At 32.6% G+C, this 12,612-nt stretch overlaps 1 protein-coding gene across 1 annotated transcript; it reads right to left on the bottom strand.

Annotated features, from left to right (window-relative positions):
- Positions 1–2,288: 2,288 nt before the first annotated feature.
- On the bottom strand, positions 2,289–2,867 carry LOC131172727 (uncharacterized). The gene is made up of 2 exons (XM_058134247.1): positions 2,512–2,867; positions 2,289–2,454 (listed from the first exon to the last, which is right to left on the bottom strand). The coding sequence occupies exons 1-2, from the start codon at positions 2,865–2,867 to the stop codon at positions 2,289–2,291; spliced, it is 522 nt and encodes a 173-aa protein (XP_057990230.1).
- Positions 2,868–12,612: the final 9,745 nt, after the last annotated feature.

Here is a 12,612-nt window from a genome sequence, read left to right as displayed (position 1 = left end):
TATTTCCGCAAAGCTCTCGACGAGTGGAGCGCTCTGGTATTCTCGGTTTTCTCGTGGGGTTTACGATTTGCGAGAAATCTAGCCCAAAAGTCAAAATGGGCTAAAACTTCTCGGACAAAAATTAGACAAACCGCTCGATGGATTTTGGTGTTCTTGGTGTCTATGGAAAGCTCTCGAGGTGTAGATGGTGTTTGATACAAGACCCGGCCCGATTGGTGGCCGGATCGGTCGGATTTCGGCCGGGAAGACAAAGCGTCGCGCGCGCGCATTTTCTGGCTGCCTGGGGCGTCGGCCGGCCGTGGGGAGGTGGTGGGGCGGCGCACCAATGAGCTGGGGTGGCTGGGGAGGCGGCGGCGCAGCGAGGGGAGGAGGGAGGAGAGAGAAAATGGGAGAGAGAGAGAGAGGTCGGCACGCACGCGAGGAGAATGAAAAAGGAAGAAAGAGCCGGTCTGATTCGACCGGTCCGATTCGGTCCTGTTCGATTCGGCCGGTTTGATTCAGGATACAAAATTTTGAATTTTTACTCTACCTTGTAACCGAAAATGAGGCTCAAAAATTCTAAAAAAATTCTAGAAAACTTAGAAAATTTGTAGACTCCAAATATATTTTTAGTTTTGCCACATGGTCTTTAAATTAATTTTTAAAAATCATCAAAGTTTTTATTTTTGGAAAATCGAACCCGATTTCCAAAATCTAAAAAAATTTCAAATAATTTCCTAAAATTCAAATAAAATAAAATATCAATATTTACTCAAAAATAATAAATTTAAAAATTAGGAGTGTTACAATAGCAACATTACACTATTGATAAATGTCAGAGAGTGTTCAGGTCCCTTTAACAGGTTCATCATCGACGTCATCGTTCTCCACATGAGGCCCAGTCTGCTGGTCTATCTCCCAGTTCCAGTTGTCTGACTCATGAAATTGGATATCTCTGCTGATAATAACTTTGTTGTTTTCTGGTAAGTAGATTCTGTAGGCTTTTGAGCTTGAGCTGTAACCTACAAAAATTCCAGGTTCTGCCTTCTTGTCCAATTTGTCTCTCTTAACCTAATGAATGTAAGAGAAACACAAGCAAACAAAAGTTTTTAGATTAACAAATTCTGGTTTGTAGCCATACCAAGCTTCAAATGGAGTTCTTTTGTGCAAAGCTTTTGTTGGAAGTCTGTTTAGTAGATAAACTGCTGTATTTGCTGCCTCGGCCCAAAATTTTTTTGGTATCTCTTTGTCATGAAGTAAGCACCTTGCTATCTCCATAATTGTCCTGTTTTTTTCTCTCTGGAACACCGTTTTGTTGTGGCACGTAAGGTGTTGTCAACTGATGATCAATGCCTGCATCTTGACAAAATTTGTTAAATTTTTCGGAGCTATATTCAGCTCCATTGTCTGATCTGATCACCTGCATCTTGTAGCCACTTTGAGTTTCCACAAAGGCTTTGAGCTTCCAAAAAATGTCAGCAACTTCAGATTTAAGCTTCACAAAATAGATCCAACAGAATCTTGAGTGATCATCAATGAAAATAATACAATACTTATTACCATTCAAAGATGATGTCCTCATGGGTCCTGCTACATCTGTGTGTATTAATTGTAGTTTTTGAACTGCCCTCCAAGCTTTATTTTGTGGAAAAGGAAGCCTTGTTTGCTTCCCATATTAGCAAGCTGCACATGTAGAAAGCTCCTTTCCCAACTGAGGTAAGCCTTTCACAAGGTTGTTTTTTTTCATATAAAGTACAGCTGCACGATGGAAGTGCCCCAATCTCCTATGCCAAAGCATAGTATTATTGTCTTCTTCATGTATAACTGGTTGTGCTTCTTGCATTAGATCTAAGGCAAAACTTGTCTTTCATTTGAATGTTGAACACAACTCTTCCTTTGGCATCTTTAATAATGCAACTTTTATCTTCAAACAGCACCTTATATCCTTTTTCCAATAACTGAGCAACACTCAAAAGATTTTGATTAATTTCAGGAACATATAAAACATCTGAAATTAATTTCAAACCTGTGTGACTTTCAACAGCTACTGTTCCTTTGCCTTTTACAGTAATATATGCTCCATTCCCAATTCTGACTCTGGAGATAGCAGTATTATGAAGCTCTCTAAAGAGTTCACGATCATATGTCATGTGGTTGGTACAACCACTATCCACAAGCCAACTTTCGGTTGAGCTACTAGTGGTAAGGCATGATATTACAAACATCTTCTCTTCTTCATGTTGATTCTGAATAGCCTTGGCTTCTTCACGTTGCTGTTGAGCCTTGCATATTTTTTCCATATGTCCTAACTAACCACACTTATTGCATTTAACATCAGGCCTCCACCAACATCTTCTTTGTGGATGATTATCCTTTTTGCAATAAGGACAAGATGGAAAAACTTGGGTGTTACTTTTGTTGTTATTGTTGTTGTCAGCAGAACCTCCAGGCTTGCTGTTTCTTTTTTTGTTCTTGCTACCATTGTAGTTTTGTGATTTAGCTTACAAAGCACCCTCTACAGTTCCTTCTTACTTCATGAACCTCCTCTGTTCCTGCGCCTGTAATGCATTCAACAATTCTGCCAAGGTGATGCTTGACAGATCTTTTGAGTTTTCCAAAGATGATATTGTAGTTTCAAACTTTTCAGGAATTGTGACTAAGATTTTTTGCACAATTCTAGAATAAAAAAAGTCAGTACCCAGTAGTCTTACCCTATTAACTATGCCGAGTAGTCTGTCTGAATATTCTTTGATTGTTTCTGATTCTTTCATCTTTTGCAACTCAAATTCTCTAATCAAATTCAACACTTGTATGCCTCTAATCCTCTTGTCACCTTCATATTCTTGCTTCAAGAAATTCCAGATTTCTTTGGCTGTTTTGAGAGTCATTATTCTATTGAAAATTATTGAAGAGACTGCTGCAAACTAGCTTGCTCTTGCTTTTGATTTTCTTTGCCTCTTTTCTTTATGACTTTTGATTTGTGCAACGGTTGGATTGTTTGGCAAAGGAGGAATTTCATACTCCTGTTCTACAGCTTCCCACACATCAATAGCATCAAGATAGGCTTCAATTCTAACAGCCCATACCTGATAATTTGTACCATCAAACACCGGGGGAGCAAGTGCAGTGAATGAAGTTTCTGAATTCATCTTTAATGGGTTATAGTTTTGTGTTTGTGCAGGAGGAATGTTTATGGGTTGTGTTTTTGGTCCCTCAAGATGTAGCTCTGATACCAATTTGTAAGTAATAAGGGCTGGAAAAATCTTTTTTAACTACTGGAAACTCATACTTTATTAAGTACCAAAACCACCAATTTATACAGCATAATGTTGAAACTAAAATGCAGAAAAATCTGCTACATATCAGCCTAATCTCAACTAATATTTGACTGGTTTATTTTCCTAAAGAATAGCAAAACATAAACTGAATTTGTTGACAGATTCAAAGACATGATACTTAACAGACTCTTGCTTCTAAGTAAATAGTAATATCAGAATAAGGTAATAAATATCGATTTTCGTATTAGTGTTGCCTATATTTGAATTAGTGCTCTACATTAACATTAATGTACTCTATTAAAAATTTCTAAATTTTGATTTTTTTTCCTTAAATTGAAAACTAGAAAAACTATGGTAAAGAGTAATTAAAAAAGTAATAAACTTACTTGATCTTCTATAATTCCCATCCTGATAAGTTGCTTACGTCTATTAAAGCACGCTTCCAGTTGTCCACCTTCTGTGAACTGCCTTTTGCTCCATGCATAGCAAGTGCCTTCCCAAAATTCCCTGTCAGATCTTGAACCTCAGTCGGATCTACTTTGTAAAAAACTGGTAGGACTATTTGTCTTGATTCTTCCCTGCTTTTAAGTATCTCAATAAGCTCATCCAAGCACCATGGAGAATCTGCATATTTTTCAAAGAAAATGACTATTAAGAATCTGGATTCCTAGAATATTTTCAAGAGAGCTTGTGAGATCTCTTCTCCTTTACGAAGTTCTTCATCCAAGAAGCCATTGATTTGCTTTCGCTGCAAAGCATCAAAGAGATGGGAGAGAATACTATAACGTGTGTCTTTGCCTGTAAAACTAATAAAAGCATCATACTTGCAGGGAGGGGCTGATGAAGAAGTAGAAACCATGATAACTGAGTTTGAAGAGGTAGAGAAAGCAAAATACTAGAGATGAATATTTGGGTAAACTAGTCTGATGCAAGAAATTTGTGAACAAATGAAGAGGTAAAGGAAGAACAAAAAAAGAAAGAAGATGAAGATGACCAGAAACACCATAACATTCTTCTAGGAAGGAACATATTACTAATGGACAAAAGGAACGACTAGCATTTAGTCAAGAAAGTATGTGATAATTATGTAGAATCATTTAGTCAACATCAAATTCGGCTTCCAGGAAGGATTGTATAGCTCTATTTAGTCCACACAAAGTAAATGCAAAACACTAGAGTAGAGTGGGTCTAATAATTCATTGGGATTGAATTCCAAACTTACTGGTGTGGTGTTCAGTCATAGGACCTTTACACCATGTTTGGATAGGTAGAAAAGGGGGAAGAAGGAGAATAACTGGAGGAAAATAACTTTAAAAATCACCTTCCCTTGTTTGAATAAAAGAGGGAAAATAAGGGAGGGATGGAAAATAAAACTTATTTTCCTCTAGTTATTTTCTCTCCAAATTATAGAGAAAATGAGAAACAAAGAAAAAAAAAACACTTTTCTCTTTTTATTTTCAGGAAGGAAAATAAAATATATTTTCCTTCTTTTATTTTTCTTCCTCTCCCAAAAATTATCCAAACATAGTGTTAACAAACCTTTTTGTCACACCTTTATCTCTAGTGAATAATCATTCTTCCTTTGCTCTCTAAGACTATTGAGTCTAGTCAATCGAAGCTCTGAGATCCATCAAACTGATACCCACTATTCACCCTAAATTTCCTACAAAACTGATGAGTTGGGTGGGGTGACTATAAACTACCCAATGAGTTGGCACTTACAATATATATCATGCAACAAGCAAAAAAATTTAAAACAAGCTGAATAAATTGAATAATCAAATCAACATGCTATGAAAATCTAGAATCTCCAAATAACTCAAATTATATTTTTCCTAGTCTCAAAGTATTCCTAATAGATATGAAAATTATCGATAATTAGTACCTGACATCCAAAGATATGCCGGAGTATCGAAATAGATATAAAAAAAAATCATAGCAATGCTGTGTCAAATTTCCCAGTGGCAGCTCCACCCTCTCTATGGGCAGCCCTTTCCTACTACACAAAACTGAACTACCGGCACCCCTCTAACGGGAGCAAATATGTTAAATATAATTTTATATCTTATAGTGATACAAGAGCATATCATGATTGTCAATACCATAGACAATCAAATTTATAAACTCCAATAACCAACTTCTGCCAAACAAATCATTGCTATCCAAAGTAGCCAAGCAATTCCATCATAAATACCCACAATCTCATAATTTTTCTTACAATTCTAAAATATAAAATCACATCTGCTGAACTTTGCGACTATCATTTATCTCTCTGTACAAGCTATTAATCTCATCATCATTTACCATTTATCTCTATTTTATAACCTCCAACTCTCTTTCTAGACTTGCTAGTATGCATGAAATATTGGAATGGCAATGAGCAACAATATAATGTAATTAGAATGAACAATAAAGATGAATCAAATAATCAACAATAATATCGGAAGCAAATCAAAATTTTCAATTTTCAAAGGATCAAGAATCAATTGAGAAGTAAATTCATGCCATATATTGTAAATACCACTCTCTTGACCTCATGATACCGACTAGCAAATATCACCTTCCATCCACTTAAAACCATAATCAAAAGCTCCTCCTAAAACCATAACAATAATCAATCAAAATCAACCATAACCTTCTACTTTTCTAATTAAAAATCTTATAAAATTTAATAGCATTTCCATTTAAATTGGACTAAACTCCTCGTCATAAATCTAAAATCCACATGCCGTTAATAATATCAATATTTTCAATTATCCAACTTATAGCTCTATAAAAATTATAATATCAAAAATAATACTCAATTCCATAATTTTCTTAATTATTAAAATATACTTATACACCAAAATCTAACTAAAATCCACATATATATTTCTCAAAAATATTCCACAATCACTAAAAATTCAATAAACACCATATTCTATGTCAAAATAATCTTAGTTCTATCAAAATTACTTATTCAATTTAACCCAACCTTTAATACCTAATTTGGCAGCTTATACATTCAAATTTGTGTATAATGATCCAACCATCAGATAAATTTCAAATTTTAACCAAATAAACTGGACATCCGTATACATCATCAGTAAAAATTTTAGCACCAAGCTGTCTCTACATCATGAGATATCAACATATTTATCGAACCCTTCAAATTCTGAATTTTTTAGAAATCATTCTTAATTAGATAACCTATACAAAATAATTTATATCTCATAAACCGTAGGTCTAAAATTCACCAAATTTTAAAAAAACAGCCTTAACATCTCAAATATCATTTGTACCAAATTTTATAATTTTCTATGCATCCTAACCATTTATTTTTCTCAAATTTCAGTAGCTAAAATTCAGAATTCAACTTGCAGACATCTTGTGTTCAACAATTTATTTCTCCAAAACCAACAGTTGAAAAATCACCAAATTTTAACTATAACTTCTACACATATAGGCCTTCAACATATCCAAAAAATGAATGGTGAAAGATACACTAAACTTACCTGGACGGAAGAGAAACATGCTACCCCTGCTGAACCCCCTGTTTCTGCTACTGTTCACCTCCTTCTCCATTTCTCTCTTTTTAATTCTTATATCGTAGACAAAAATCCTTCTTTTCCCCTTGTTAGTGTTCTTTCTTACTAGAGAAACTTGGTGTGTACTCCACAAGTATACGGATCATTCAACTAGTAAAAAAAAAATTATCATCCCACAGGGATTTGCTATTTGAGTACCAAACTATAAAAGTCACGGTTATTTAGGCTATCGATAATGTATGCCAAAGAGTAAAATAAGAGATGCAACAAATTAAATTGCGAAAGTAAGGAAATTATAATAAAATAAGCAATCAAATCTCTAAAAACTATACTAATTTACTAAAATTTCAGCAAGTAACTAAAGATTTAATTAATTAATGGCAAAATTGATTCTAGAGTTGAGGTTCATGAAGTAAATTTCATTGGGATTTGGATAGGTAATACCAAAATTAAGAGAAATACAAGTTTGAAGGAAGTTGATTTTGATTTCTTTTAATTTCTCTTTCAAGCAAACTAAAGAGTGTTTCAAAGGAAACTAAACCCCATTCTCATTCGATGTTTAATTACCCAAAACCCTTTAAGCTCTTTAATCAACTGGAAATTCCTCTTAACCCACTAGTTTATTTCTAACACTAGGTGATTAAGTTCATTATCTTGATTATCTATCATAAATTTTTACCTCTCGGTCCTTCAATTTAAGATTAAGAACAAAACCCAAATGGTACCAATAATGGGTATGTAAATAAGCACACAAGATAAGAATAAAAACTTATATATTAAAATCTGGCTAAAACCAGTCCAAATCCACAAATAAAATGCAAATCATTACACCCAACTCTAAAATCTTAAGTATCTACTTACTCATGCTTATATTTATAAGTAGAAAATATAAAATAGAGCAAGAAAACATGAAAATAAGACTAAAAATAAAAGAACCTAGAAGAAGAGAATCTTAATATCTGAAAATAGAAGCTGGAAACGTCACTTTGCAGGTGTCCTTCCTTCAAAAATGGCGTGGTTTCTTCTTTCCTTCTTCCTTTGAGTTTTCTCTCTCTTTCTCCTCCTAGTAAAAATGAGAATATGATGCTTATATATCCCCCCAAGCTTTGCCCTAAAAATGGTCTCTAAAGGGATAAAGACAAAAGGTGTAAAAGGTATGAAAAGAGAAAATTTTTCTATATTAGCAAATCTGCCAACGTCATCCCACATGCCTCATGTTGATTTAAGTTATTTTCAACATGCCTCATGTTGATTCGAAGAAGGAGCCTTTAGATTCTGCACGACCAGCTACACGAGGCATGTTGAAGTCTTTGAAACTTTTGGCAAGTTTTGTTCTAAAATCTCTGTCTACACGATCCAGTGTTGAATCTACATGCCTTATGTGGATTCCTACTGGCTGACTCTTATCTTCACACGACCTTCAACATGGGCATGTTGAAGCCCTTGAAAATCTTAGCTGGTCTTCTTCCTTAGGCAAATTTTCTTCATTTTTTACACTACTTTAAGCTTCCAAATCACTTTGAATTTCTTCTATATCAACCTTTTTGTCCTTAAACCTTATTAAAACCTATCAAAAATATTAAAATTCTAAAAATCAAATATAATGAAACTAAAATTAACAAATTAAATAAAATAAGCACAAAAAGCGTAAAATTACTAAACTAAAAAGGGCAAAATGGATGCAAAATTACTCTAAAATACCTATATAAAATGATTTTATCAAATTCCTCCAAACTCAAACTTTTACTTGTCCTCAAGCAAATTAAAAACAATTATATGTAACTGGGTAACTTTTTCTTAGATTCATGAAAATCACTCATCCAACCTTTGAAACTTACCTCTAGCCACTGATAAACCGTATAACCACCTTCAAGGTATGAAGAATTTAATTCTCACCAAAGTTATCACTGCTTAGCCTCGGGTCAATTATTCATTCCATCAAACCCAAACCAATCAATTACATAGAGAAATTATGCTCAAATAGGCTCTAAAACAATCCATACGCCTCAAATAATGATAGAAATAGTTAAATGGATGAATAATGTGCCAATCCCATAGGCAAACCAACTAATCTAAATCTTCACTAATGTAGCAAAACACAATCAAGAGATCAAAATGACTTTTAATGGTTGCAATGGGGATAAGGGGTAATAATGTGGTTAACAAAGAAAAGGTATAAGGGAAGTAAAACATGAGAATAATTAAATTGTTGAAAAGATCAAGATACACTTTTTCTTTTCTTTTTTTTATTTTTACTTTTATTATTATAATTATTATTTTGAATCAAATGGAAGGAAGAGCTTTACAATAAATCACCAATGCTAGCATACAATTTTTGAAATTCTTTTAGGGAATACATAAATAACATTGAATTTTATATTGCAATTGTCCCTTTTTGATCCATCCCCAAACTCATTTCTTTGTATACTTGGGTGGTAAATAATTTTGCGCAACATGATATGATTGCTAGCTAATTTTACTTTAGTACTTCTCCCACTTGATTGTTATATGTCATTCTTTTTTTTTTTTTAGCGCATCTATCACTTAAACAAATTATTCTTACGAATGGTAGGTAAGTGTTTAGGTTTATGGCTAGGTAAGTTATGGGTACCAAGGAAATAAATGGTATAAATGAAGGATAAAATTGGTTTCAAAAGGAAATTTTAAAGCAAGGTTGGTTAAGGCTAAAAATATGGGTTTAAAATTCAAAAAATGCCTTGATCATTTCTCTTTCCAGTGAATGCTAGGATTTCACCTCAAAAGGTTTAGAAGGCTTGTTCTAGGATTGGTGAAACACAATTAGTTATTTCATACTCTAGAGTTTTCTCTAAACACTCAAAACTCAATGTAATTAATTGGGTGGCCCTTGGCTAAGAAGATATAAACTTAGATAAGAATCTTATAACCTTATACCAATCCAAAACTTTCAATCCATCAAACCCATCTAGAGGCAAGCTCAATCGTTTTTCAAAATGATTATCAACCTTCTAAGAATTAGGTAAAAATTTATTTTTTAATGTATGCATGATTCCTAAAATGAATGCAAGAATTAAATAAAAATAAAAAAATGAAATAAAAACTATACATAATCTATATGATATCTATATGCAAGTGTATATATTTAAATGGTGTAGGTGTATGGTGTTTGTGAACTAAGTATAAATGAAATGCAATGAGATGCAATTTAATTAATGCAATGAATTTATGAATATGCTTAAAAAAATAAAATTTTTGTAAAAATTTTACAAAAAATTTGCCCCTCTCCCAAATTCAAATGAGACATTGTCCTTAATGTCTAAAATGAATGCAAAGATGGACAAATAATGAATAAACTAATCGGCTCATACAACATGTACAATTGGGAATTAAAGCTAAATAAGAACAATTAATTCAAAATTAAGCTCAAAATAATATGAACAATGTAGCTCAAAGAAAATATGTGAAAAAGTATCCCAATTATATCAAATTAAATAGAAGTGAGTGAGGTGAAAAAAAGGAAAAGTGAATTGGAAAATTTTAGATTTTAGGTTTTTAGGTGAACATGTGTGCTGATTGAGTAGCATGAGGCATGTTGAAGTAAAGGTAAATTGGCACGCCCTGTGCTAAATGTTGATCAGCTGACATTGGGTACTAGCATGGGGCATGTCATGCCCCTTAAAAATTTCAGTGGGTTTCAAAAATTTTGCAATTTTCAGCAATTCAAATAGCTCACATGATAGCATAACCCTTAGTATGAGACATGTCATACTCATTGCTATCAAACCTGATATAAAACTCAAGATTTCACTCTAAAAACCCAAAATTCTAAAAATACTCTACCAAAGAATAACCAAATCAGTATGAATTAGAGGGGGATGTGGAATCAAGGAATGATAATAAGGAAAGAAGTGATCCAATTATTCTCCAACCCTGTAGAGAAGCAAAGCAAGGCAACTGTGAATTAGAGGAGAAGGAAAATCGAATATTTGGGAACAGAACTTGAACGTTCCAAATTCACAAAGCTTCAATAAAATTCAACATGTGGAGGCTGCCATTAAGGTCTGTTGAGCCTCTTATTTTCATCACCATCACTAGATAGTCTATTTGTTGGAGATAGGCAAAGCACACACACCAGCAATAACCAGGTTATATTTCTTTCTTGTATTTTTCCCTTTTCATTTGTTGAATCAACAGTTAAACTAGATTAGGGTGTTGATGCCCGAGTGTAATAGCTCTGAATTAAATTAATAAGTCATTAGAATTGTTACTCATTCTTTCATGCTATTGAAATGTTAAAAAGATGACATGATTTGTGTCTAACTAATAAAAAATTAGTAGAGTATGAAATTTTAGTATGAGAAATTGGGGATTGATGATTTTTTTTTTTAAAACAAAACTTGTTACTCTGCTGATAATGCAATAGCTATCAATGACCTATATGTGAAGAGTTAGCTAGGTGGAGGAATTTATGCATTAAAAGAGACTTTGAGGTGGAACAAGATTTATTTTCTAAGCCTGTTTAATCTGCCACTTCCTAATAATAAAAAAATGATTTAACAAGTACTTGCATTTGTTTATATATATATATATATATATATATATATATATATATATATATATATATATATATATATATTTTTTAATTTTTCCAATTCATTCAGCTTTGTATCTTCATAGGACCTTCAAGATTAAATACTTCAACAATTTAAATTTCATCTATTTGCTAAGCTCAACTAGGGGACTTGTGTCTTGTTTACGAGCTTACCTAAATTATGTTTGCTAAAACTAGGTAAAATTTGAGTATTTAAATATAACAATAATCTGAGCCTTATTTCTCCAAGGGTAAGTGAAATATAATTAAAATTTTATTCTTGAATATTGCTTTGTGATTTTCTTTTTGGGCTGTTTATATGAAATTCTAGTTAATTGAATGATACATAAAATTCTTGAAATTGGTGTTATTATAGTTGTTGCATATGTAATCATTCTGGATTTGGAGTCAAATATCTATTTTATTATTATTAAATCAACTTTGGCTGTGAGGTTGGAATTGAGGTTGATTAAATACACACTACCATATTCATAATTTAGAAATTACGATGTGGTAGGTCGAACCATATGCTAATATTTTAGGCATTCTTTGTGATGCTAGAGGGGAAAATAAAATAAAATGAGTTAGAGAATGGATTTTACCTATCTATCTTTGTATTATTATTATTATTATTATTATTATTATTATTATTATTATTATTATTATTATTATTATTATTATGTGTGTGAAACTTTGGATGGGCGCTTGTCTCAATTGAAAATTGTTTGTTGAAATTTGCGTTTGAATAAGGAAAATGTCCATTTTACAACAAGGAAGATGTTGTTGAATTTTTGGCAAGAATTGGAAATGGTTAAAATTTTTGCAGTAGAATTGATAATAAGAAAGTATAAAGTAGAAATGTCAATTATAAGTGATTTGAGAGCAGTGTGGACCTGATCCTCCATTTTGTAATGGAGGTACGTAGGCAGCCTTCGGGTGCAGTCCAAAGTAGGTTAATTTTAGTTTTCTTTATTTTCAAAGTTTTCTTTCTATTTCTTTAAATTTTAGATCTGGAATAATATTGATGAATTTTCCTTGTTAATTATTTATGTATCTCAAGAGAGTTAAGATATTACAATATAAATTAAATAGATTTTCCTTGTTAGTTATATAACATGAAATGGTGGATTGGTTATGACAAACTTAATATCTATTTGATCAACGAAGTTTGAACATGGACACCATTCATTAGTAAAAAAATATAGACACACCTCTTGCTTCAACTCATGAGCATGTTTGTTATCACCGCCTCCAATCT

Source organism: Hevea brasiliensis, chromosome 14 (assembly GCF_030052815.1).
Source record: "Hevea brasiliensis isolate MT/VB/25A 57/8 chromosome 14, ASM3005281v1, whole genome shotgun sequence".
Taxonomy (NCBI): Eukaryota; Viridiplantae; Streptophyta; class Magnoliopsida; order Malpighiales; family Euphorbiaceae; genus Hevea; species Hevea brasiliensis.
Note: the sequence above shows the minus strand (reverse complement) of the source record. Positions and strands in the feature narration are given on the sequence as shown.

Bases quoted from the DNA above. Each gene is read 5' to 3' on its own strand.
- LOC131172727 (XM_058134247.1), bottom strand. From the start codon at position 2,867: ATGACTCTCAAAACAGCCAAAGAAATCTGGAATTTCTTGAAGCAAGAA. The intron at 2,455-2,511 runs GTAAGAAGGAAC...CTACAATGGTAG, and splicing joins GAACAGAGGAGGTTCATGAA to CAAGAACAAAAAAAGAAACA.